The sequence below is a fragment of the Orussus abietinus genome, unplaced genomic scaffold, assembly GCF_000612105.2.
Source record: "Orussus abietinus isolate OABI.00-Male unplaced genomic scaffold, Oabi_2.0 scaffold206, whole genome shotgun sequence".
NCBI lineage: Eukaryota > Metazoa > Arthropoda > Insecta > Hymenoptera > Orussidae > Orussus > Orussus abietinus.
Window position 1 is genome coordinate 1 of NW_019394356.1, and position 21,638 is coordinate 21,638.

A 21,638-nucleotide genomic window follows, 5' to 3' on the forward strand; every position below is an offset into this window, starting at 1 on the left:
TGGTACCGTTATCGCGAGTGCGCGAGCTCAATATCAGAAATTCGTTGCGCCGCCCTTGGGGGCAAAAAACAGTGAAAGCTAACGTACGAAACCAGAGGGCAGCACAGGATGCGATCGCACGATCCCTTCCGTGAGCAATCTCCCAACTCATCTCTGATTGATATTGGACTAATTGACAGATTTCGGAAATTAAGGCAATTTGTAGTATTATTAAATATGGTTATTATTAGGTCAGTGTTTTCAGAACATATGAATAATACTTTTTTCTGTATTACATTGACGTAAAATTATTGTACCAACAGTAACCTTCCTTAATTGAGATTATATTTTTAGATTTGCTGTTAAAAGTGTAGTTGCCGGTGGTATTACATATTATACTGTCCAACAAAGCCTTTGGTCAGAGTCTGAACATAGCGTGAAGTTATATGGAAAGTTATATAATACAGTTGCACCTTATGTAGAAAAGAATATCCCGAAGGAAGTTGTCAGAGAGGTATGAATTGTAACAACTTTATTTAATCTGTAAAGATGAATATTCCCAGCTAACACAGATTGATAATATTGATATAGTAATGACAACACAAAATAATCTGTTATGTAAAAATACCATCACTAGTGATGCATCAGTGATATGTTTCCCCTTTCAGAAGGTCCTAGGGTGCAATCGAATTAGAGTGAAAATTATTTAACGTGACCTAACATTTACGTAATAATTGAGTTTCTTGTTACAGAATGGTTCTGTCACTTATAGTACAGAAATTCTTGCCCCATATTACATATTACATATGTAACACATAATTCGCATTCTAATACAGTCTTGGTAACAAATGTGATGCATATCTTCTTACAAAAATGTTGTGTAACATTTATATTTTGTTTAAGCACAATTTTGTGTCATCTGGATATTATTGTTACTGAAATGAAATATTACTTTTATGTCATTGTTATACACTAACGTTATATTTTTTACAACCCAAAAATTATATAAATGTTACATTCTGTGTTTGATGGGTTCCTTCTTTATACCATGCAGTGGTAGATGTTTTGTATTAATATAATATAAAAATTTTCAAGATCATGTAATTGTTTCATTCAATATTAACTTGTTTCTTTTATCCTCAGCTACCTCAATTACCGAGCACGTCAGATATCACAAGTTCCATTAAATCTTTGTGGAATAGGGGTGTGATAAATACCATGAAATTTATTTCACAGTTGCCAATGCACGTATCAAATGGCATCGATGCATTGTTATCTCAACCAGCTATAAAAGATGCCCTTACAAATATTCAGTCATCTAGTGCAAAACCGACAAAGACTGGGTCTCAATGATTCGACATCGCAGATCTATGTTAAAGTAAAATTTAGATTTAGATTAATTATTTTCCGTTTTTAGTTGAACGATAACATTAAAAAACGAGACTAACAAGTGAACATACAATTTCGCAGTTAATGCGCGAATCAGTGATTTCTCCTTCACCTAACCAAGAAACGAAAGAGAAACGGTAGTGACCTCTGTATAAGTATTCTACTGAAACGACTAATAGAGTATGGCATTTCGTGCAGTCCTCAATGTAATTCGACCAAGCTGTCAATATAAATATGAACGTCGATAATCTAGGTATTTAGAAGAATCGTTTTCGTATTTTGCTTCTCCTTAATTGTGGGTTTCAATTTATAGCCATATGATAGATACTGCCACATCACGATAATCCACGCTAAGTATGGAGTGAGTAAAACTTATCAATACTACACTAAAGACTATCGATAAAAACAAAAAAGCAAGCAGAAATTTTTACTACTAACTCGACAGATAAATTGAGCGAAAAAAAAATGTAAACATTCAAGGCTTTATTGTAGATGAAATTATTATCGTTTAATACCATTCGCTAACAGGTAGAGCCAAGTATCATCAGAGAAAGAAAAAGCGTTGTAGTTTATACAACGAAGTCTAGATGGCAGGCACAAATCTCTCATTCATACGAATATAATATCGATATAACATGGTTTTATACACAACTATACACAAATGCATTGGCATCAGTGTATATTTTCTGTATCGATAGTTTCCATGGTAACAAAACAACTTTCTGTATTCTTATATTCGCCTTGTAGAGCTCGTACAACAATTGAGGTCCAGTTAAATTATTAGAAGGTGCGTATAATATTAGATTTCAGACAACGTCGAAATATTAAGCATGAGGCATTAATTTAACAAGATATTTAATTCGAAGTGTGATTATAATTTATAGTTAGTATATAGTTATCTCCTTATAAGGAGATAACACCGTGAATCGAAATCGACCTCTCATTAGAAGTCCAAGATCGTTCGAATCGAAGTCCCATTTCTATATTTTCTAACCATTGTAATTACGGAATAAGAACGAAGATTGATCATAGAGATCCTGTAAAATTGTAGGGGTAAAAAAGGTGACGCGAGGAATCCCCGCGGACCAAATCAGAATAGTCGAATGCTCTCCCCGAAACGCGGGGAATGCAATTTCGATGATTTTCCGCCAACGGAATAATGAAATTGGATTTCCGTAGACTTTCGCACGACCGAGGCGCGTGCTGGGGAGGGTGAATTTTCAGAAGGTAAGGCAACGCTGCCGGCAGCTCGTATGGGATCAAAGACGCCCCTTCTCGTGACATATTAGACAGGGATTGACTGCGACGTCCCACGAGCAATTCTGCACCTTGCAAACTTCATCAGTTTACCTATGGGACCCGATTTGGTTTTCCTCCTCGCTAAAGACAATCAACGAACCGCTCCATATTATCTGGCTTGTAGATGTATCATCGAGCTGGTCGGCTCTCCCTTCTAAATCGAAAAGATAAGTCTCTAATCAGATAATGACCGTATTATATTCTGACATCAAGAAGATAAAACTACAATATTGTATGAAATGAGTGCTCAAATTAGAATCATATTGAGAGTGGAAAAGAGACTCAAGGGCCGTGAAGGGCTATATATGTATTGTTTACTAGTTCTGTATTGAAAGGATATATTGTTAGCAAGAAGAGAATAGCATGAACGAGTTTTTCTTTTATGAGAGGAAAACAGGGAGACATTTAACGCATCCGAGAGCGCGTTGTCGTGAACGATTAATTTCACACGGTATATGTTAAAAAGGTAAAGAAATCTAAAAATATTAATATTACATTAAATATGCCATTCTTAAAAACAAAATACGGTCGCACAAGTGTGCAGTAGTAGGCACACGCGTAAGGGTTAAAATGGCAAATTTCTGTAGAATTTCCACGAATTCACGGGAGTTATCGTGAAATGAATTTTCTAGCCCTTCAAATCTTCCAAGTATTAAAAAGCTCACCACATTGTCCAGCGTCTAGTCCAAACTACCTAAGCTAAGGCCTCGGATGATCCCTTTTCAATGACTCGACTCTCTTTTCGGAGTGTTGCCCCAGCTTTCGCTACAGATGCCTGCCGGTAAACGCATTCGATATTGCCTCTGCTTGATCTCCGCCTTTTCACCCTAAAGAAAAAAAAAGGTGGCAAATCGACAGTCGGATCGCAAAATCGAGCCCCGGGAAGGGTGTAGATACAGAGGCGGGATCGACTTGGCGATCCATGGACTCCGCAGTCATAGATCATCCCTATTGTGCCACACAGGGAGGAGTGTGTGCGCATCGGCGCATTGTACCCGGTGCATTACGACTGCCCGGTGTGTACATACTTCGGGGACAGCAGGACACAGGACGTGTGGTGTTTGGTCTCCATTAATATCGGATCGACTGGATGGTTACTGCAGAGCGGACCTCTTGTATCTCTTTTTTATGGGGCCATATGTCTTCTGCGCTCCGTGTCCCCGAGCTGGCTCGCTCATTTGTCAGCCCGCAATCTGCCACTGTTGCGATTTGATGGACGCGGTCAAAACACGCGAATGGCGTTCGGCTGCTTTTTTATTCCTTCGGCATTTCCCTTTTTCCTTTTAAACTCCGACAAATTGGACAATGTGCACCCTGGCGGGGGTGAGTGATTTTGCTTTAAATTGTTGTGGAACAAATCAAGTCGTAGAAGTGTATCCAAATCGAGATTTCGGTTGTGAAATCAAAGTCGTCCGATGCTTGGATATTACGGGGGGCTGCAAAAAAGGCTAAAGGGCCCCTCTGGGGTCATTTAAATGATCCGTCGTCGCCCACTGTGTCGACGGAGGGTGCATGATAGAAGTCACCCTCCGCATCTGTCTTATATGAGTCTTCGCACCATGAACTTTATTTGCAAATCTCATCGGTGTGAAATTCTATTGCCCTTTTTCGTTGCGCAAACGAGAGTCTTGAATATCAAAATCGTTTTGGACGACTTACGGCCGTTGACGCCACGAAGAAAAAAAAAAATGTCGTCCAATTATTGCTGTCGAAGTTTACAGCGAAGTCTGCGCATTAAAATGGTATACAAAGTGAGCACAAAGGAAACCCAACTTTATTTGAGAACAAAACGTGAAACCTTAAACCGCAATGATCTTCTAAACAACCTGATAGGCTAGTCAACAGACTTTGCGATAATCTTCCAAAGATTAATAGAAATATATTAATGAATACATCACATGCTAAATAGCGTAGCCCAAGTTCAGTGCACAATTTGTTAAGAATTTTTCTCTATAAAGACTCGTGAAGGAGCGCCGGATAGCAGAGAAACCTTTTTTGTCTTACAACCGGTAAATTTTCTGTCAATGCCTGCTAACTGGGTTTTTTATCAATACCCTTACTTGGGGCGGTATAAAGTCGGCCGTATTGTGCGGCCTCAATGGACGGTCGACGGGATGGCGATGATCGCGTCACATTACCGTCCTATGAGCGAATGCTACCCACCGAGGGGTCGCCAGGGGTACATCAGGGGTACACCAGGGGTATCCGTGGGCTCGGGACCCCATAGCACATTAGGGGGTGATCGGCCACCCCTCGCAGCTTGGGTGTAAAATAAACGATACCTAATTATACGCGTCCCGTCTGCGTGAACCCAAAAGGGCGAGCAAGTGCGTGCAAAGGCGCCTCCCGCTAAATGGGATTACGAAATTGCTCTTTAGATTGATCGCGCGCATTATCGTCCTGAAAGTCGATAGAAAATCGTCGGCCAGAATTTTTGCGAAAATTTAGTCAGATTTTTTATACCTCCACGAATGCACCGAAAAAACAAAATTAAAAAAGAAAACAAAAACTCGCGATGCACCCTGGCGGACTGCGTGCAGAATTTTTGGGAAACTCCCTATGAACGTTTTAAACGCTAGATTTACCAAATAAGTATTTTCGATCAGTTTTGGATTAAAAACGAAGTTATACCATCACTGTCCGTCAATGTATTGTTTATCACTTCGAACTATATTAAAAATGACAAAAGAAAGAATATACCTGTTAACCCTAAGGTTACGGATATACGTATAATATAGGTTATTTTTGTTATCTAAAATACGTTAAATATAGGCCCGGTAAATCTAAAATGTTCAATCTGGGAACGGTGGTACGAAATATTGTTAGGTTTGAAATATTCTTTAGAAATGTCGCCGGAAAAGTTACCGTTTTGCGGCGTTCCCGTTGCAGAGAGGGTGGCTCTGGGAGGGTTTCCCGAGCGATGATTAATTAGCGTTTGATGAATATGTATGAGAGCACGGGGCGGAAACTGAGGCAGAGAGAAAGAGGGGGAGGCAGCCGCCTCCGGTATCTGTATTCCGTATAAATATACTTGGTATAATGAAACTCCTCCCTTCGTCCTCTGGGTCCGAACATCCTGGCCCACTCCATCCAACTCTCCGCACTTTCAGTCCTCGTCGTGTAATGTTTAACAATGTTTTTCAAGTAAAACTGTATCGATTCCAACGGTTTTCGAAAAAGAGCCGTCATACCGTGACCCCGTTTAAAACATTAAAAATTCATTCCCATTCTGTCACCTCCCCTATCAATGCCCGAATTTCAAAGAAATGCCTAAATTGATTCGATCGGAAATTCTCGATGAATTTTACCATTTTTCTATTCACGCGCAAGGGTTAACCCTAGAACTTATGGCATTCACCTCCTTTTATCCATAAAATGAAATGTATGGCCATTGCATCTTATTTCAGCAACGCTAAACATATCGATTTCATCGTCTACCTAATTTATTATCCGTATTTACTGATTGGTCACGAATCGTTCGCGGGGCGTAATTATGCGGGAAATTCACGAAAAGGGTGGAACGACCGCATTGTTTCTGCGCGAAGCGATCCCCTCGTGTGGTCTACGGCCAAACAAAATGTCGGGAAGGAGGGCGAGATGAAAAAGAGGACTAGCGGAGGGAGAGGGCTTAGATTTCGGCAGAGTTGAAAGGCTGCCGGATTGTTCGCGCGAGGTGAACAATGCGAACAATGGCCGGTGGGCGGCGGCGGTGAGCCCGAGCTTACGCGCGAATACAATTACATTATGAACTCGATTACCATTTAAATGGAAACAAACGTGAAATGCTAAAATACTCTAACCGCTCCCTCCGCCCCGGTCCGTCCTGACCACCCGGTCCAGGAAACGCGAAATGTCGCGTTCGCTCCTCGCTCCTCGATCATCGGTATTCAAACAATGCCGCCTCCATTATTTCGGGGAATATAAGAGGATCGAACGCGAAACGCGGCGCTGTTGAATATGGAAAAAGGAGAAAGCAGGCCCTGCCGATTAAATAAATCGCCGGAATGAGGTTCGCACGTGGCGACGTTCACTTGGGGGTGTTTTTTCGATTAAGGGAACCATTCGGCGCGTGGGTTGCGGTTTTTCGATTAACGAGATTTCCTTGATCACCGAAGTGATATTTAAGTTCGCGGTGGATGTCGGTGAGTCGTTTGGAAAATTCTCGGAGAAACGGTCAAAGTGTTGGTGCTAGGTCGTTAATGCAGGAAATGGGTTTGGCGAGGGGTTGATACGTGGAATGGGCGTTGGTGTTTTAGAAGGACTATGTTGGAATTTACCGTTTTTCACCGAGGGAAAGGAACGCGCGAATAACCTGTCTCACCCTCCGGGACGAGATCCCATTAGTATGCACTTAATTTCCTAATGAACCGCATCGACCCGGGGTGCCGATGTGCAGCACTCGTGCACGGATTTCACGGACCACCTGTCGCACTGTGAGACCTACCCTCTCGGTGGCTCACACATTGGACACGCAGAGGGTAAAAACGTCACTTTTCATGGACCATTGCGAGTCGTAACGATCTGACGAAAACATTTCGAAAGACCTTCTCACCTTCCCCCTTTTTCTCACGAAACTCTAGCATACCCAGAGTGCATCGTAATTTAAGGTACCTAGGTGAACCAATTATTGCCACTTCCCTTAAATGCGCCAGTTTGCTCTCTATACGATAGAACGCATCGTCGGTACGTTTTATATCGAGATAAACAAATACAATGTAGATGCACTGAGCCGACAATAATGAAACATAAGACTGCGTTTCGTGCATTAAAATGAAGAAACAAAATAAATCTCAACGTGGAAACATTTCACCCTGTCAAACGCCTGCCTCAATAATAACACTTTTCAATAATAACACTCAAGATTCTCAGAAATACGGAGACACGAAACCAAAATTTCCTTAATTAATTTAGAAAATTATTCCTCGGCACACGAAACCACTGTTACCGTCCTAGGGGTCCTAGCTCGAAATTCCGGAAATATCCGCGTTCCCACGGGGCCCCTGTAATTAATCCCACATCGCAGGTGCATAACGCAGTGAAACATGTCCCGGGAAACATTAAATCGCGATCTCCCCCTGGTCCGGAAAAACACCCCCTGGTACCAGCTAGAATAGAAGATGATGGTCGTTGACCGGTATCTTCACCCTAGATTTCGAAAATATTCCTCGATATGGGTTTACGATTGCGGCTTAACGGCTGCAGGCAACCGCACCCTCCCCAGGCTGCGCCCCCTGGTCGCATCCCCTGAATGCCGACGAGCGACACCCTGACACGACCGGCGGTTCCATTCTGGCGACCTCGGCGAAGATCGGCGTTAAATTTCCCGGCACCCCTCGACTTCGGAGGCGGACATCGTCGGTTCCTTTCTACTCGGGGGGGTTGCATCGAACATACGGTGGGGATGCTCGGAAGATACACGCGGTCGGTGTCAGGAGGGGCTGACAAAAGCTGACCAGCGGCAAAGACATTCAAATGGTAATTCGCCGGCGTCTAATATACAGTGACACCGAGCCGGTCGACAGGGGTGCGTACACCCCCGACGCCGGGTCCGCACGTCCCTACGAGAATCAAACCAAATATTGGCAATATCATCCCCGGCATTGTCCCGACCTACCCCCGCCCGCCGGTGGGAACGATGTCCATTTGAATGCCAATCCCGATACCGGCCCAAGGATATTATGGGATTAGGTGGGGTAGCTGAGGAAAAAGGCCTGAGTGGGAGGGAAAAATATTAAGGGAGGTCGACGCTAGAAACGCCTCCAGGATCAGATCCTCCGTTGGTCCACTATATTCGGTTTACCCGTGCAGGATGTTATATCGACGCCAAGGAGATGCAGTCACGGTGACTTTGTGATAAACCCTGTAAAACTGTATATTCACAAGTACTGCAAAATTTAATATGGAATCATAAGAGACGCGGGAAAAATACTAGGTTTATAAAAATAGTAAAAAGAGATATGAGGTGGGCCAGCGAAAACATGTAAAGTGACGAGTTCACGGTATTATGGAACTTTTTTTCGTTGTGACAGTTTGGGATTATTCACGTAGGAATACTCGGCAAGAAATTCCGCGACGAATTACGAGATGTGAGAGGAACGATAGATAGAGGAAGAGCAACAGAGATTCAACAACAAGAGCGCGTTTATATGTCCCTAGGAATGCGCTATTTATACTGACAATATAGCTAATAATCCTGCGATCACACACCTTCAAAATAATGTCAGGAAGAGTGAAAAAAAATTAATTTAAATCAACGATATCATTTTTCTTCTCAACGAAATAATTGTTTCTTGCGATTATATATGATTCGGGCACCTATACATATATGTCGACATTATATATTTGTTTCAGTTAACTAATCTTTATTCTCGGTGCACCAAAGATACGTAATAGTCTTCCACGACTCGAACCCACACGGCCGTCTCAATAAGTTAATTGAGCTTGTATAATTTTCGTACAAGCTTTGAAATATTATTTAATAACGTTTCGTCGAGAAGGAGCCTTCATCCCGACGCGGATAAAGATCGTCGATTCGCGATGTTGATTCAGAGCATCACCACGTGCCCAACGTAGACGAACGCAAGTCTCCCCTGATCCGAACTCCAGCACGCGCCGCGATTACGCGATTACGCGATTACGCGTGTCATCTCTTCCCGGGACTGGGGTGCGCAATGCAGGAGAGAACCGTGGAGGATGCTGTAACGCGAGCAATGACGTGGAAGATTTGCTCTCCTCCCCTCGGCACACCACCGGAGCACCTTACCTTCGGAAATGCCCCCATCTGTTGGTGGAATGGACGTCGCACCTTCAAACTAAAGTCCACATCTACTTACATCTCTGTGTACCATATCCGAAACTTCAGATATTTATCAGAGTTACATACAATGATTATCGATCAAGTCCTAGTACACGTTTACTCCATTTAAACAGCGGAAATATACCTGGGACATATTTATATATATATTGATGTTTTACATTCTCTATAACGACGCTGTCCGTCTGACGAAATATTCGTCGCATGATTTGAAGCACCTAATATCAGAAAACGATTAAAGACGTCCCTCTAATTGAAAATCGTAGATTTCAGAAATGTCATTAGTTCTTAGCAAGGCCATAACTAGATAACCAAGGGTCCTGTGCCAGGTGTCAATTCTCATTTAAATATTTTTCATTGCATCTCAGGGCCCTTCTAGGGCCTTCCTTTGTCCTGGACCTTGGGTACACCTGTTGCAGGGGTACATCCATATTCCCGTGGTAAAATTTCAAACTAATCGGTACACTCGATTCGGAGAATACTTTCCTCGCCGATTTGACCACTCAGATATATATAGGCTGACTCTTTCATATCACCTTAAAAATCCCATTATATAACTCATTTACCGAAGTACTTTGGTGGGTAACGTTGCAACATTGTTTCAGTGGGTCCTTCTTCCTTCGGGCGATTTAACGAACGCCATTAATCACTGATCAACTGGCCCAAAGTGGGCCCATCGCGGTCCGCACCAGGACCTCCCACGTGCCGTGTTTTCCCCGGGAGGTGGTCGTCCACGGCCAGTGGCAACGTCCAATATTAAACCCACAGTAATTTATGTTAGCACGAGCATGCATAATGCTGTTTGCATAAAGGCGGCGAGGTCACGTGCCGGCTCGTGGCACCGGCGAACTGCAGCCCTTAATTCCAGCCGCTCCTCTCATTGCTCGTCGCTCTCGGCCGAGCGACATCCGAAATCCCCGACTCGGAGCGGAGGACGTGTGCGCGATTCTGCACGCCCTCCTCGCACCACGCGTGGGAGATCTTTATTGGCCTACACCCCGGAGACATTCACCTAACTCGCTTACACGACGGATTAGCCTAAACGGCTCTTAATGCGATTTTGCCCTCGTTATTTTAAGGTCCAGTAGGTCCCACCTTCCAAAAACACGCCAAGGACGAGGAATCCGTTAAACCGAGAGAACTGCAGGAAAAACTTCAAGAAAAGATAAATATTTATTAAAATTATTCTCTCGTCTAATAATTCTTTTTAACTTTTACTTGTTTGTTGGGGATATCCAAAATCTCAGAATGTCGGTACTCGTTGAGAAGATCCAAGTGACGCTTTGTTGGCTATATTATATTTTATCAGGACGATGCTTAAGGACCATGAGAAATAAATTAGGGTAAAATAGAAAAGTTATCTCGAGAAAAATTCGAAGTAAGGATGTAAATTAGATCTGAGATAAATTAAAATATTGAGCACCTAACAATAAGCCCTTTCAATAAGATCGGATGGGAAATTCTTGCCACGACTTTAGGTTAGGTCTTTACGACCGAGGAGTGGGTGGCCGGAAAAGAAAAAAGGGATGGAAGGAGGTCCTGGAAGAAACGAAGCTTCCATAAGTGGACAGCTCTGGAGATATGTGACGCGTGGCAGACCTTTTCATGAATGGAAAGTACTACTTTATGAATGAACCGATGCAGAAGCTCAAACCTAGAAATACATCCGCTGGAATCTGTGCCACGGATATCTGTCAGGACTTAATCTTGGAAGGAAACATTAAGACCCTGCACACCACGATTATTTTCCATTTTCGAGCGAACACGTGAAACAGTTTCTTTATTCCATCTTCAACAAAATTGTGTGCTTTAAAAATGTTGAATGAAATGTTAAATATATTGTGACAATCGCGTGATCACGTGTGCAGATCATGCAGTTGACTTCTCTCTACTCTGTTCGATTGGTCGAATGAGGTTCTTTTTCGACAATTGGATCGATCGATTTACACATGTTACACGTTTCCAGCCAGTTAGGAGTTTCTTCTTCTATTGACAGTGCGCGAATTTTTGTGAATACTAATTCTCCTGTTGCAGATAAATTCCCTCGAAATGTCCGTAACGGTGAATCTAATTCGCAATCCGTACCCCGTTCCGGATTTATCACGCGAAGGAGTCTGGCTGGCAAAGGGTCCTGTACTTGGGAAGAACGTTTCTCCAACCGACAGGAGGTGGTACTCCAGATTGAGTGCACATGAACGTCTTTTTGCCCACCATACATTGAACAGCGCCCGCAAGGATTATCGATTTTATAGACCAAAGGTAAATACTAAACGAAAGATTAATTAGACGTTCAGCTGTGAAACAAAAATTTAACAATAAATGAAATTAATACTTTGACGAAATAATTTTTAAGGCTCCCCACGACGCTCTAGATCTGGCTTTGTCATCTACGTACGTCCACAATGATGACACCTTTGTGCCCAAAATGTACGTTCACATACAACCGGAGACAATGGGAAAAGAGACATGGCGCGTTCTTCGCAACCAAATTAAGGTTCGACCGTTTTATACTTGGATAATGTATCACGAAACCTTTCTATGGATAATCACAAACTAAGAACTAAATCTGTTAGATCTCTACTGAAAATTAAACAGCGGCTATTTCTAATTCATTTTCAGACTTTCACGAAGCCACCGCCACCATTAGGACACTCAATTAGGTACGGAGGTCCCCGGCGTTTCGAAGGTGACAAGAAAGATGACAAAAGGTGGGCCGAGGATCCATCCGACTGGAGAAGAAAGTACAGCTCGGAAAGAATCCACCCGAGTAGCATAAAGCTCGCCATAGAAGGACCACACACGGACCAAACCAATCCAGGATTTAGCAGGAAAATTGACGGAACTTTCTACTGCATCTAATTGTACACAACACTGACCCAACCGCACGATAAACTCGTTCTGAGGAACCTAATAAGAGACTTAGACAGAAAAAGTCAACAAAAGTGATTCTAGAAATAGTCCCATTTACCTGGACAAGTCTTAGGAAAAAAAAAAATTAATTTCCATCCATTCCACTCAATTTCATAGGAGCACACATTGCATCGCGATCGTGCCGGTTGCCGAAGAGCGAAGCTTTCTCGTATTTAAAGAGCCTAAAGAGGGTGAAGGTTAAGACCATAGGCTTTGGTTAAGCCTCGCATCGCCAAAGAGCGAGCAACCGAGCACCCATTTTGTCCGTCTATACCGGTCATTTGCCAGCAATCCGTCAAAGACCTTGTAAACAAAAGTTAAGAAAACACCCGCAAACACCTTGCACCCTACTCCACAGCACTCAGAGTGAATTTAACGTTAGATGCATCAATACCCTTATAAAATTTGTTTAATCTCAATTCTTACAATTATAATCAACGTAATTCTCGTGATCGCATTAAAGAGCACGTTAATATCCGAAGTATCCATTGAACTGTTATCAGTAACTCACGTTTAAGGTGTGAAACCGGTGCCTTGACTCCAGCAACGAGGGCGTGCAGTTATAATTGACACGACGGTGTCATCGGCCTTGTTCCGGCATCACTGCTGCCAATCCTGACGGCACTATCTAGATCGCGTTGACAAATTGACGCAGTGAATGTTATCGGACACGAAGCGGGGTGATTGGTGATCGGTATGGGTTGGGGCCAATGGGGGGGATAGTCGTACTCGTCCTATCCCGGTAGTTATCCTAGGAGCAATCTTGCAGTCTTCGCGTCTCGACCCCCGGTATGCGTGAGTCAGTGCGGAGCGTTCACTGCTCAGCGAAGGGGCAGAATGTCCCATTACCCGGTAATCCTTGTTTGTAATAAACCAGCACCCCGCTGCCTGCGAGCCGCCCCTCCGGACCTATCTTACCCGCATATGCTCCTCATGGAATATCATTTATGTCTCACCCCGTGCCCGTCCTTGCTCGGTTTAACCCCGACGCACCCTCTACTCGGCAGCCCATCCTTATACATACGCCTAATCCGACCATGATTGCACGGGGCCCTGCCATCATCCGCTCCGCACCCCGAAGTCTGCACCCTGCCAGACTTCTTCTCGTCTTCGACACCTGGACGACGACCGGGGCCAAGAAATTCCCCGATCGCTGCAGATCGAGATAATCGGCAACCTGTACCTAACCGTCGATAATGCCGGGTGATTTTGGAGTAGCATACCCTTATCGATACATGATCGATATACCTTTGTCTCATTTCATTTTTCCGGTGATACTCGATGCGATTTTATTATTGTGCCGCTCCTTAATAACAATGGGTTTTGTTTATACATTGTAAATTTATAACAATATTCAAAGTTATATATTATGTCAGTTTTTCTTACCGTTAACAGGGTACACGTTTCTGAACCATATCCCGAGAAAATAGCATATCTCTAGGAATTACTTCGGCAGACGGCGGAAACCGTCGGAGTGGATTGATTCGCCCCTCGGATTTAAGGGGTGTCGGTAGAGTGGTTCGCGGATCACCGCGAGGGTTGCCGCAGCGAAGAGGCCCAGATGCCCATCAGCAAGCCAACCAATTACTTGGCCGAATGCTTTTATTTCTATTTAACTCTTATTTAATTTACTTTTTACGGCCCCGTGCTCCGCTGAGCACTGTTGGCGGAATGGAAGCGAGGTCCCTTCCGACTCCGAGGAGGAAGTGCCGAGGTTCGAAACACATCGTCGCAGCCATTTCATCCTCGTGGCTAACAGCTGTTCATGACTCCCAATGACCCACGGAAAAAGTCCAAAATCCTGTAATACAACACGAGTCATTCCCATTAGTACGCCCCCGTAGTCCGCATAACTCTTCGCGACCAAAGAAAATAAACTCAAGTTTCTCGAGTCCATTGACATTACAAATATGAGAAGATCCATCTACAGGCTCGCATACATTATGCCGAGGTGCGTTGCAGCGCATCGCATTTGTAAAAAATCGGCATATATACGGATACATTGCGGCCCTCCCCGGTTATAATGTGCGCGGACGTTATATGGTTATAAGGATTTTATCTCGACTCTGGCTATTTATCCTAGCCCTGCACCATCTCTTCATGTGCAATCCCAGGTCCTGAAGTCGAAACACCACGAGCCGAAAACTTGGCAGCCATTTATCACCTCGCAACACCTTCGGTTCTCGACTCTTGTTCGACGAGCACCTAGCTTATGTTAGTTTCCCTCTGTTTTGAAAGAGATTCGAAGAGGCGTCCTTCCGTGGGTATCCCGAGAATAAATAGATTCCAGGTGGAATCTGGTGCAGTGCTCACGGTTACGTGCATTCCCCTTCGGCAACGACACCGACTCCTCCGAGGATCGGAATTGTTCGGCTCGTAACGCGTTCCATCCCGGAAGGAAGTCCTTGGGTCCCACCGCCAAAGACGCGTTGATCCCTTCGGGATGAAGCCGCCATTCCATCCAACTTGTTACGTTATATTTATCAGCGGGACGCACCGGTTCACCTTCGGAAACCGTATTTCCGGAACACTGGGTTCGGTTATTTATTTTCGTGCCAGTTGACAAGTTCCTTTAGTTTTTGCTGACGCGACAGCTATTCCATTATTGTTTTATTAAGAATAAAAAAAGTAATAAAGGGGAACGAAGAAGAGCCACCAGTCTGTATATCTGTCTCAAGTTTGAAGGGTACGTAGTTAAAAAATCGTGTAATTAGATTATTACAAGGATTCTGGCAGCCATCGATTGCCTGAGTCGAAATTTTCATCCTAATTAGAACCTCTAATAGCAATGGCCCGAAATGTTACATCGTACGCGACACGCGATAAATAACAATCCCTATACAAAAAAACTTATAAATTTAACAAATACTTACGACTAGTGATCGCCCAGGATGAACCCGAGTGTCACCAACCGATGCTAAAATAAAATAATAATCGAATTCGGTATTCATCCGTCTGTTTTAAGGAAATGAAAAATGGATGACGAGGACTCCTGATGAATCACTTGAGTCTGATTGAACTCCGAGCTTTGGGGCTCGAGAAAGCTTACTTTTTAATTTCTCTCCGATGCGTTCGCACGGCGAATGTTGATACAGCGTTTTAAAATAATTTTAAAACAACTCGAGAGAATGGCAGTGGGTATTTCATTGTTAAGTAGGGTGCGGATGAGAAGTGAGAGCACACGCGGTGTGGGAACAGAGCCGAAGCGTGTCGCTGTTTGTCTGCGACAATAGTTTCAAATCTTTGACAGCGACCATATGAAAAGGGGACCAAAGTGTTATTTCAAATGAAACTTGTTCATCTACGCAATTTTTTGTTTGAACATTTCTACATAGGATTGGCCGAAACTGAAGGGTTAAGTTAAACCTAAATTACGAGAGTAAGATAATTTCAAATTAGATTCCCAGATTGAAAAAAAAAAGAACATAAATTGATAACGGTAGATATGATTCGTACAGATGTAACGAAACACAAATGAATTGATAATAGAAGACATGACTCGCATGGCTGTAAAACACATGAATTGATAAAGGAAGACACGACTCGCACAGGATCAGCTGTAGAGCAGAAATCTCCTGGCTCGCAGCAGTTGTCCCTGACATTCGTTAATAAAGCGGTTCTAATAATAGGGAATGCGAGGACCGATAAACGTAGAAGAGAGCGTGCCGCGACAGTAACCTCGAGGATCAAAGTGCAACCCTCTGCGAACGAACCAAAATTACCTCGAGGGCCCTTACCGACCCCTGCGAGTCGACATAACCTAAGCGCGTGGGCCATCCACCCTGAACGTAGCTCGCTCATCGTCGCCTCAAAATCCCCGACAAAAATAACAGAGCCCCAAATCCCAAACCGAATCCCAAACCTGAACAGCGTTATCAGAATCAAAATAGATACATACTCCAGTAGGGTCATTGTGGGTAAGTGCACGACGTAAAATTATAAATTTGATCTCTCAATAGTGAATTAATACACATTTACTATAAAATCCTAAGTAAATTTATAATTTAATAACATCGTGTTGTAATTTGTGCAATTGTGAAAACATTACAAATTTGATATTCGAAAGTCATTCCCTTTGGAAAAAATTCTTGCAATCAAAAGAAGACTCCGATAGCGTCACTGACAACGTACCTGCTACTTTCCCGTGAGTTCCGGATGTTCGATACCCCAAGAATTGCAGAAAGATTTCTTTCAGCATTTAGAGCAAGGCAGTCTCTAAAATAATTTTCGAACATGCCCGGAACATGCCTATGTGAAATTTTTTTGTCTGCCGAAAAACCGTTTAACATCAAGTACCGATCAACATAAATTTATAACATACATTATAAATTTATTACACGTATGTACTAAATTTGTAATACACGTTATACATTTTATTTGCAGATATGTTATAAAATGTGTATACCACGTCCGAATAAAACATCCAACAAAAATCTTATGAAATTATCATATTTTCTTTAACAGTGTATCCTCTCCCATCGGGTCCCCGAAGTGTCTCGCAAAATGGCCGAGCCCCGTCATTACCCTCGCGCAGAAATGCCGAAGCCGGATGTGCACTTCCCGTCCCGTTCCAACATAAAACGGGCCCGCTCGTATCGTTATATCTTGCAGTCGATTTCCGGGGCAAACACAGGGCAGGAATTCCGAAAGCTTAAGACCATTAACGGGGCATTCTGCCCGAGATGCCGCCCGGGCGGTGTTTGCAGAAAATTCCGAGATTCCTCTCAACGCCGCGCCGTCGAGTGCCCGGCTATTCCTGCAGGAGTGCAAATATCGGTTTTGGGATCCCGCCGGGGGAGGAACGTGACGGGTCGCGATACAACGTTACAGCCCCTAGCCCCCGCACGTGGGAACCCGGGCACGCGCCCCAAAGCCCCTACGCGGCTCTCTCCTTCTGCGTTCCACGTCGAGCAAGAACGACGCCTTCGTCCATTGGCATCCCTGCCAGTCCCCGCGCGCCCTGCGACCCCCTGCCCCCCTGCCACCCCTGCGACGCCCTGCGACCCCCTACGACCCCCGAGACCTCCTGCGGCCCTCGAGGGCGAGCCCGTCGGACCGACACTCTGCGAGCCATGCACCCGGAAAATCTGACGGATATCATATCCGGGCCATACGCAACAATTACGAACATCCTCGTGAGTGACGTCCCTCGGCGTATTCCGCCACTTCGTTATCTGACGATTTTGCGCTCAGCCGCGCACATCGACGCGCCCCGTGCGCTGCGCTCATTGATATCGCGAGTTTCGTGCGGGGCCAAAGAGGGTTGGCTGACTTTTGGGTGTACGTACATAGTTTCATATTTAACGCGCACATACATTCTAGTTTTATCAAGAAAGGAATACTTTAGAATTATTTAATGAAGCTTCCTATAACGCGATAGTAGGGAAGGATGCGACAAAATTGTATCTCTAAGAAAGTCAAAAAATAAATCATAACGTGTATTCCCCGATATTTTCGGGAGGAACTATCCTTCGTACTATTATTTACTGGATTTCAAAACGTAATAATAATTCCGTAATGGATGTCCGGGAAAATAGTAGTTTTAGGAACTTGTAAATGTTCCGTTTTGTCCTTACATCGGAGAAACGTGGGAAATAACCCGGGGTAAAATGAAGAAGCAGGAATACGCAGATTGCGTGCCAGTTTATATTTGTCAATCGTACCTGGAAGGCCGGAAAAGAAATTTACCGCAACTTTATTCAAGCCAATGGCTCTTTCTCCCGATGTCAATAAGACGTATGTATGAAAGATCGGAATGTTTCCATAACAATCAGATGAATCCAATCCTTGTCTGCAAGTCCACAGTGTAAACAAATACGGAGAAGTTCGTCAGTTACATCGGAAACGAGAGTAAATGGGTTAAAGGTGGTCATAGAAGTGAGGCTCGTATTTCCACCGACGTTAAATATCAATGGGAGGCAGATGTGGCGAGGATAATTATTTCAAGAGAAAGCAGCTTAATCCGCAATACCGCGGTAAAATAACTTGCGGCATAACGTAAGCCGTTGTAAGTTATGCCCATGCTTCTAACGGAACGAATTTATGGAGCAGACGGGCAAACGTTACAGTAGGACGGCTAATTACGATTACCCGAGCTCGGGAAATTATTCGATAAGTTTGAGATCGATATATCGGCCAAGATTGCAAATTTAAGTATTTAAAAGCAATTCGAAAGTTTTCAGAGGAACTGTATACTTTATGCGACTAGTCATAAATTTAATAGCTCATCCAAAAGATTATAAACAATATACACGAAGTGACTTCCTAATATGAAGTTTATAACTTTGTCTACCCAATTTCGAAAAATTATAATATGATGTTATAAAATACTAAGCTTTCCTTAGAATTTTATAATAAATTTGTACAAGTTCGCTATCGAAATACGGAATTATTTATCATTTTTCTACAACCTTGTGTACCGAACTAACCTTATGAACTTTATAACTTTCTTTAACAATGTACCAACTCATCGCGTGATAGTAGGTTGCTGCGAATACAGCTAGCTACACGAATGATGGACGGGTCATAAAGCCTTATCGTGTTCCTCAAACACGAACGAGCGACCTCTACGGATGATATCTCTTCTCTCTAACGGCTAGGCAAATACGAGAAACGATTAATGCGGACTCGTTGTTGAGCACCGAGTATTTTTGCGTACCCGTCCTTCTTTTGTTTCCCGAAAGCTTTACTTACGTCGCGTCGGCACTTAGCAAGTACAGCGATTCGTAAATGAATCCTTAACCTTCCCTCCGCGACCTCCCTGTAATATAACATGTAATATACATGTAATATACATTTTACGTACATGTAACATTCATGTTACATTAAATGTCATAAAGAAATTCTGTAACGATTATATCGTTGTAACGGAACTTCGGAATCGAAAAGTCATTGACAAAACTATTTAACAGAGACCCGAGAACATCCCGCGGTATTATTTAAATTATCCAGCAATACATTTGTAAATCAGACGGAGATTTTCTCGCGAGAATAAATCGACTGCTGAAATGAAAACAGACACTGGAAATTCGGAAAGGCGGGTTTGCCCGCCAAAAGGAAGGTCGCGAATATCTTGAGCGACCTAATCGTTATGCACCAAGCCCGTAAGAAGGTGTGAAGCGAGCCACGTGCTTGGGCATCATATATCACGACCCCTTCCTTCTTTTTGACGAGGGTTGGTGCACGACGGTGGCGGGCAGAGAAGGGTAGTCTATGAATATTCTCGCTCGCCCCCGAAGGGAATGATGAACGAGACCGTACACCCCATGCCCCGTTCCCTCGACAGGGAAAGAAGCGTCTCATGGCTCGGTTGCTCTCATAAGGCATGCGAACTCGAACATCGGTTTCTTAAACTATTAAATCGTTTACCCTCGGTCCCAGTCGACCCCCAATTCATCAAAAGTAACGTGAAACGTTACGAGCTCTTTTAGCGTACAGTAGACCCCGTGGAAGAAGTTGATCGGGCGGAAATAAAGCAACGGCGTTTAAAGTCGGTACTCAGCTAGGTAACCGATAAGCCTCAAAAGAAACGAAAGATCGAACATCATTTTTCTCGCTCATTAAGTTATTGCAATCAGTGATTGTATCCATCGAAGTAAGAATAAATGTTACTAGCATTCATTGCCCTAATTGACCCAGTTATAGGCAGGTAAGGTCAGTACTTGAGTGGGTGTCCGCGCGACGTCGGCGTTTTGGTCGTGTGATTCTTTTCAAAATTTTCATCATCGGTACGCCCTCGGTTCTTTTAATAATTTAAGGATTCACCGGTACCTTTACGTGACTCCATTCTCGGGGAATGGTTTTTACCTCAATCCGATAAAGAAGAAGTCCGTAGAGCCGTACCCCGGGTGTTCAGTCTCCGACGGAACCTCGTTGGCTCGGTCACGCGTAAACCTCCCGCGAGTGAAGCCCGCCATCTTGATCTCCCAACGAACGCTTTGGACCTAAGGACTAAAATGATTCTCACCGAATCAATCCACCTCTTAAAGTCTATTACCCCTGATCAGTCCTCTGCGCCTCGTTCCTAACGTCCCATTCATCCTCCAAGCATTACCACCTCGAAACCCAAGTACTACATACATCCCATCCAAGCGACCAGGCTCGCGTACCCACACCTCAGAGGTTACATAATACCCAATAACCAAGGTAAGGTCAATGAAAACAACCGTGTGGCATCACAATCGAGGCTCTCGCGGCACAGAAGCATGGAAGCATCCCTTCTCGACGCACCGTGTCCCTCCGTCATCCGCCAGGTTAGGTACAGGGAGTCGCAAACTGCTCGCGCGAGGCTGGCGGCGTAACAAGGAGACCGGTCCACCAGGGTCTATGAGCGGACAAGTCGTAACCTGAAGAGACAACCTTCGGGACCTTGAATCGCGACCTTGAGAGGCACGGGGTCGCAGGTCGACAGGTGCGAGCCGTCCGACGGCAGGTCTGTGCCAAGTGCTCCGCTCCGAACTGCCTCGCGGGTCGAAGCGACCTGGCTGCCATGTTGGCCGCGACCGAGGCGCCGCCCCGCAGCCGCGCACCCATTGGCCGTGACGTCACGCGCGCGTGCGCGCGCACCTACTTTCGAAGGCGGAGGCATGTATCGCGGCCGCGGGCACACCGACGAGAGTGGCGAGACGCTCGCGGCGAGCAATTTCGCGGAAAGGAGTCGGAGGGTGTTTTGCCCCAGGCAGCAGGGGGGGACGAGGAGCGACTTCTCGAGACGGTGAGCGGCCTCGGGGGGAGGAGGGACGGAATGGGACTGGCAAAGGGGCGCGGAGGGGGAAGGAGAGCTTTCAAATCTTCTATTATGGACACTCCGCGAAAAAGGGGAAATCGGATGTAATTCGCGTGGTGATAACCGAGGGGTTCTATTTCATTTTCTTTTGGTTTATTTGCCTCGGGAAATAAGATGTTCTCACGTTGTAACGCCTTACCGTGGGCGTTTACTTTTAGACGAGGTTAAATTCTGAAGTATATTCGGCTGCTTCTATTGCAATTAATGAAAATGGTAAGGATTAAATTAAGTAAGGGAACAGTTGTGCGGTTGGCATAATCATATTTTTGGGGCCGAGTTTAAAGTCTGTGTTTGGAGATTGGTGTAATCGAGGGAAATTAATGTACATAGGTTTGAAATATATTTTCGTACCTTAAATTATTTTAATAGGCAGGGTTTATTAGGATAAGCGAGGCGGTATCTTGCATCCGAGGAAACGGGAAATATCAAATCTTTTGATCGGCTGTTCTGACAAGTTCTGCG

At 44.2% G+C, this 21,638-nt stretch overlaps 1 protein-coding gene and 1 long non-coding RNA gene across 3 annotated transcripts; one reads left to right on the forward strand and one right to left on the reverse strand.

Annotated features, from left to right (window-relative positions):
- The first annotated feature begins 1,147 nt into the window (after nt 1–1,147).
- LOC105697764 (uncharacterized protein C1orf194 homolog) lies at nt 1,148–12,772 on the forward strand. 2 transcript variants are annotated; one of them, XM_012421401.1, is made up of 5 exons: nt 1,148–1,357; nt 1,682–1,729; nt 11,516–11,740; nt 11,835–11,975; nt 12,101–12,772. In XM_012421401.1, exons 1-5 carry the CDS (start codon nt 1,274–1,276, stop codon nt 12,338–12,340), a joined length of 738 nt encoding a protein of 245 aa, XP_012276824.1. In that variant the 5' UTR covers nt 1,148–1,273; the 3' UTR covers nt 12,341–12,772. The 2 variants fall into 2 exon arrangements, with proteins under 2 accessions (XP_012276824.1, XP_012276825.1); XM_012421402.1 differs by lacking the exon at nt 1,682–1,729.
- Nucleotides 12,773–13,654: 882 nt separating this feature from the next.
- Nucleotides 13,655–20,828, reverse strand: LOC111673905. Its single transcript, XR_002762150.1, has 2 exons — nt 20,621–20,828; nt 13,655–14,192 (listed from the first exon to the last, which is right to left on the reverse strand). It is a non-coding gene; the product is annotated as an uncharacterized LOC111673905 (long non-coding RNA).
- Between the last annotated feature and the right edge of the window lie 810 nt (nt 20,829–21,638).

Bases quoted from the DNA above. Each gene is read 5' to 3' on its own strand.
- LOC105697764 (XM_012421401.1), top strand. From the start codon at position 1,274: ATGCCCTTACAAATATTCAGTCATCTAGTGCAAAACCGACAAAGACTG. The intron at 1,358-1,681 runs GTAAAATTTAGA...TTCAATTTATAG, and splicing joins CATCGCAGATCTATGTTAAA to CCATATGATAGATACTGCCA. The intron at 11,976-12,100 runs GTTCGACCGTTT...ATTCATTTTCAG, and splicing joins TTCTTCGCAACCAAATTAAG to ACTTTCACGAAGCCACCGCC.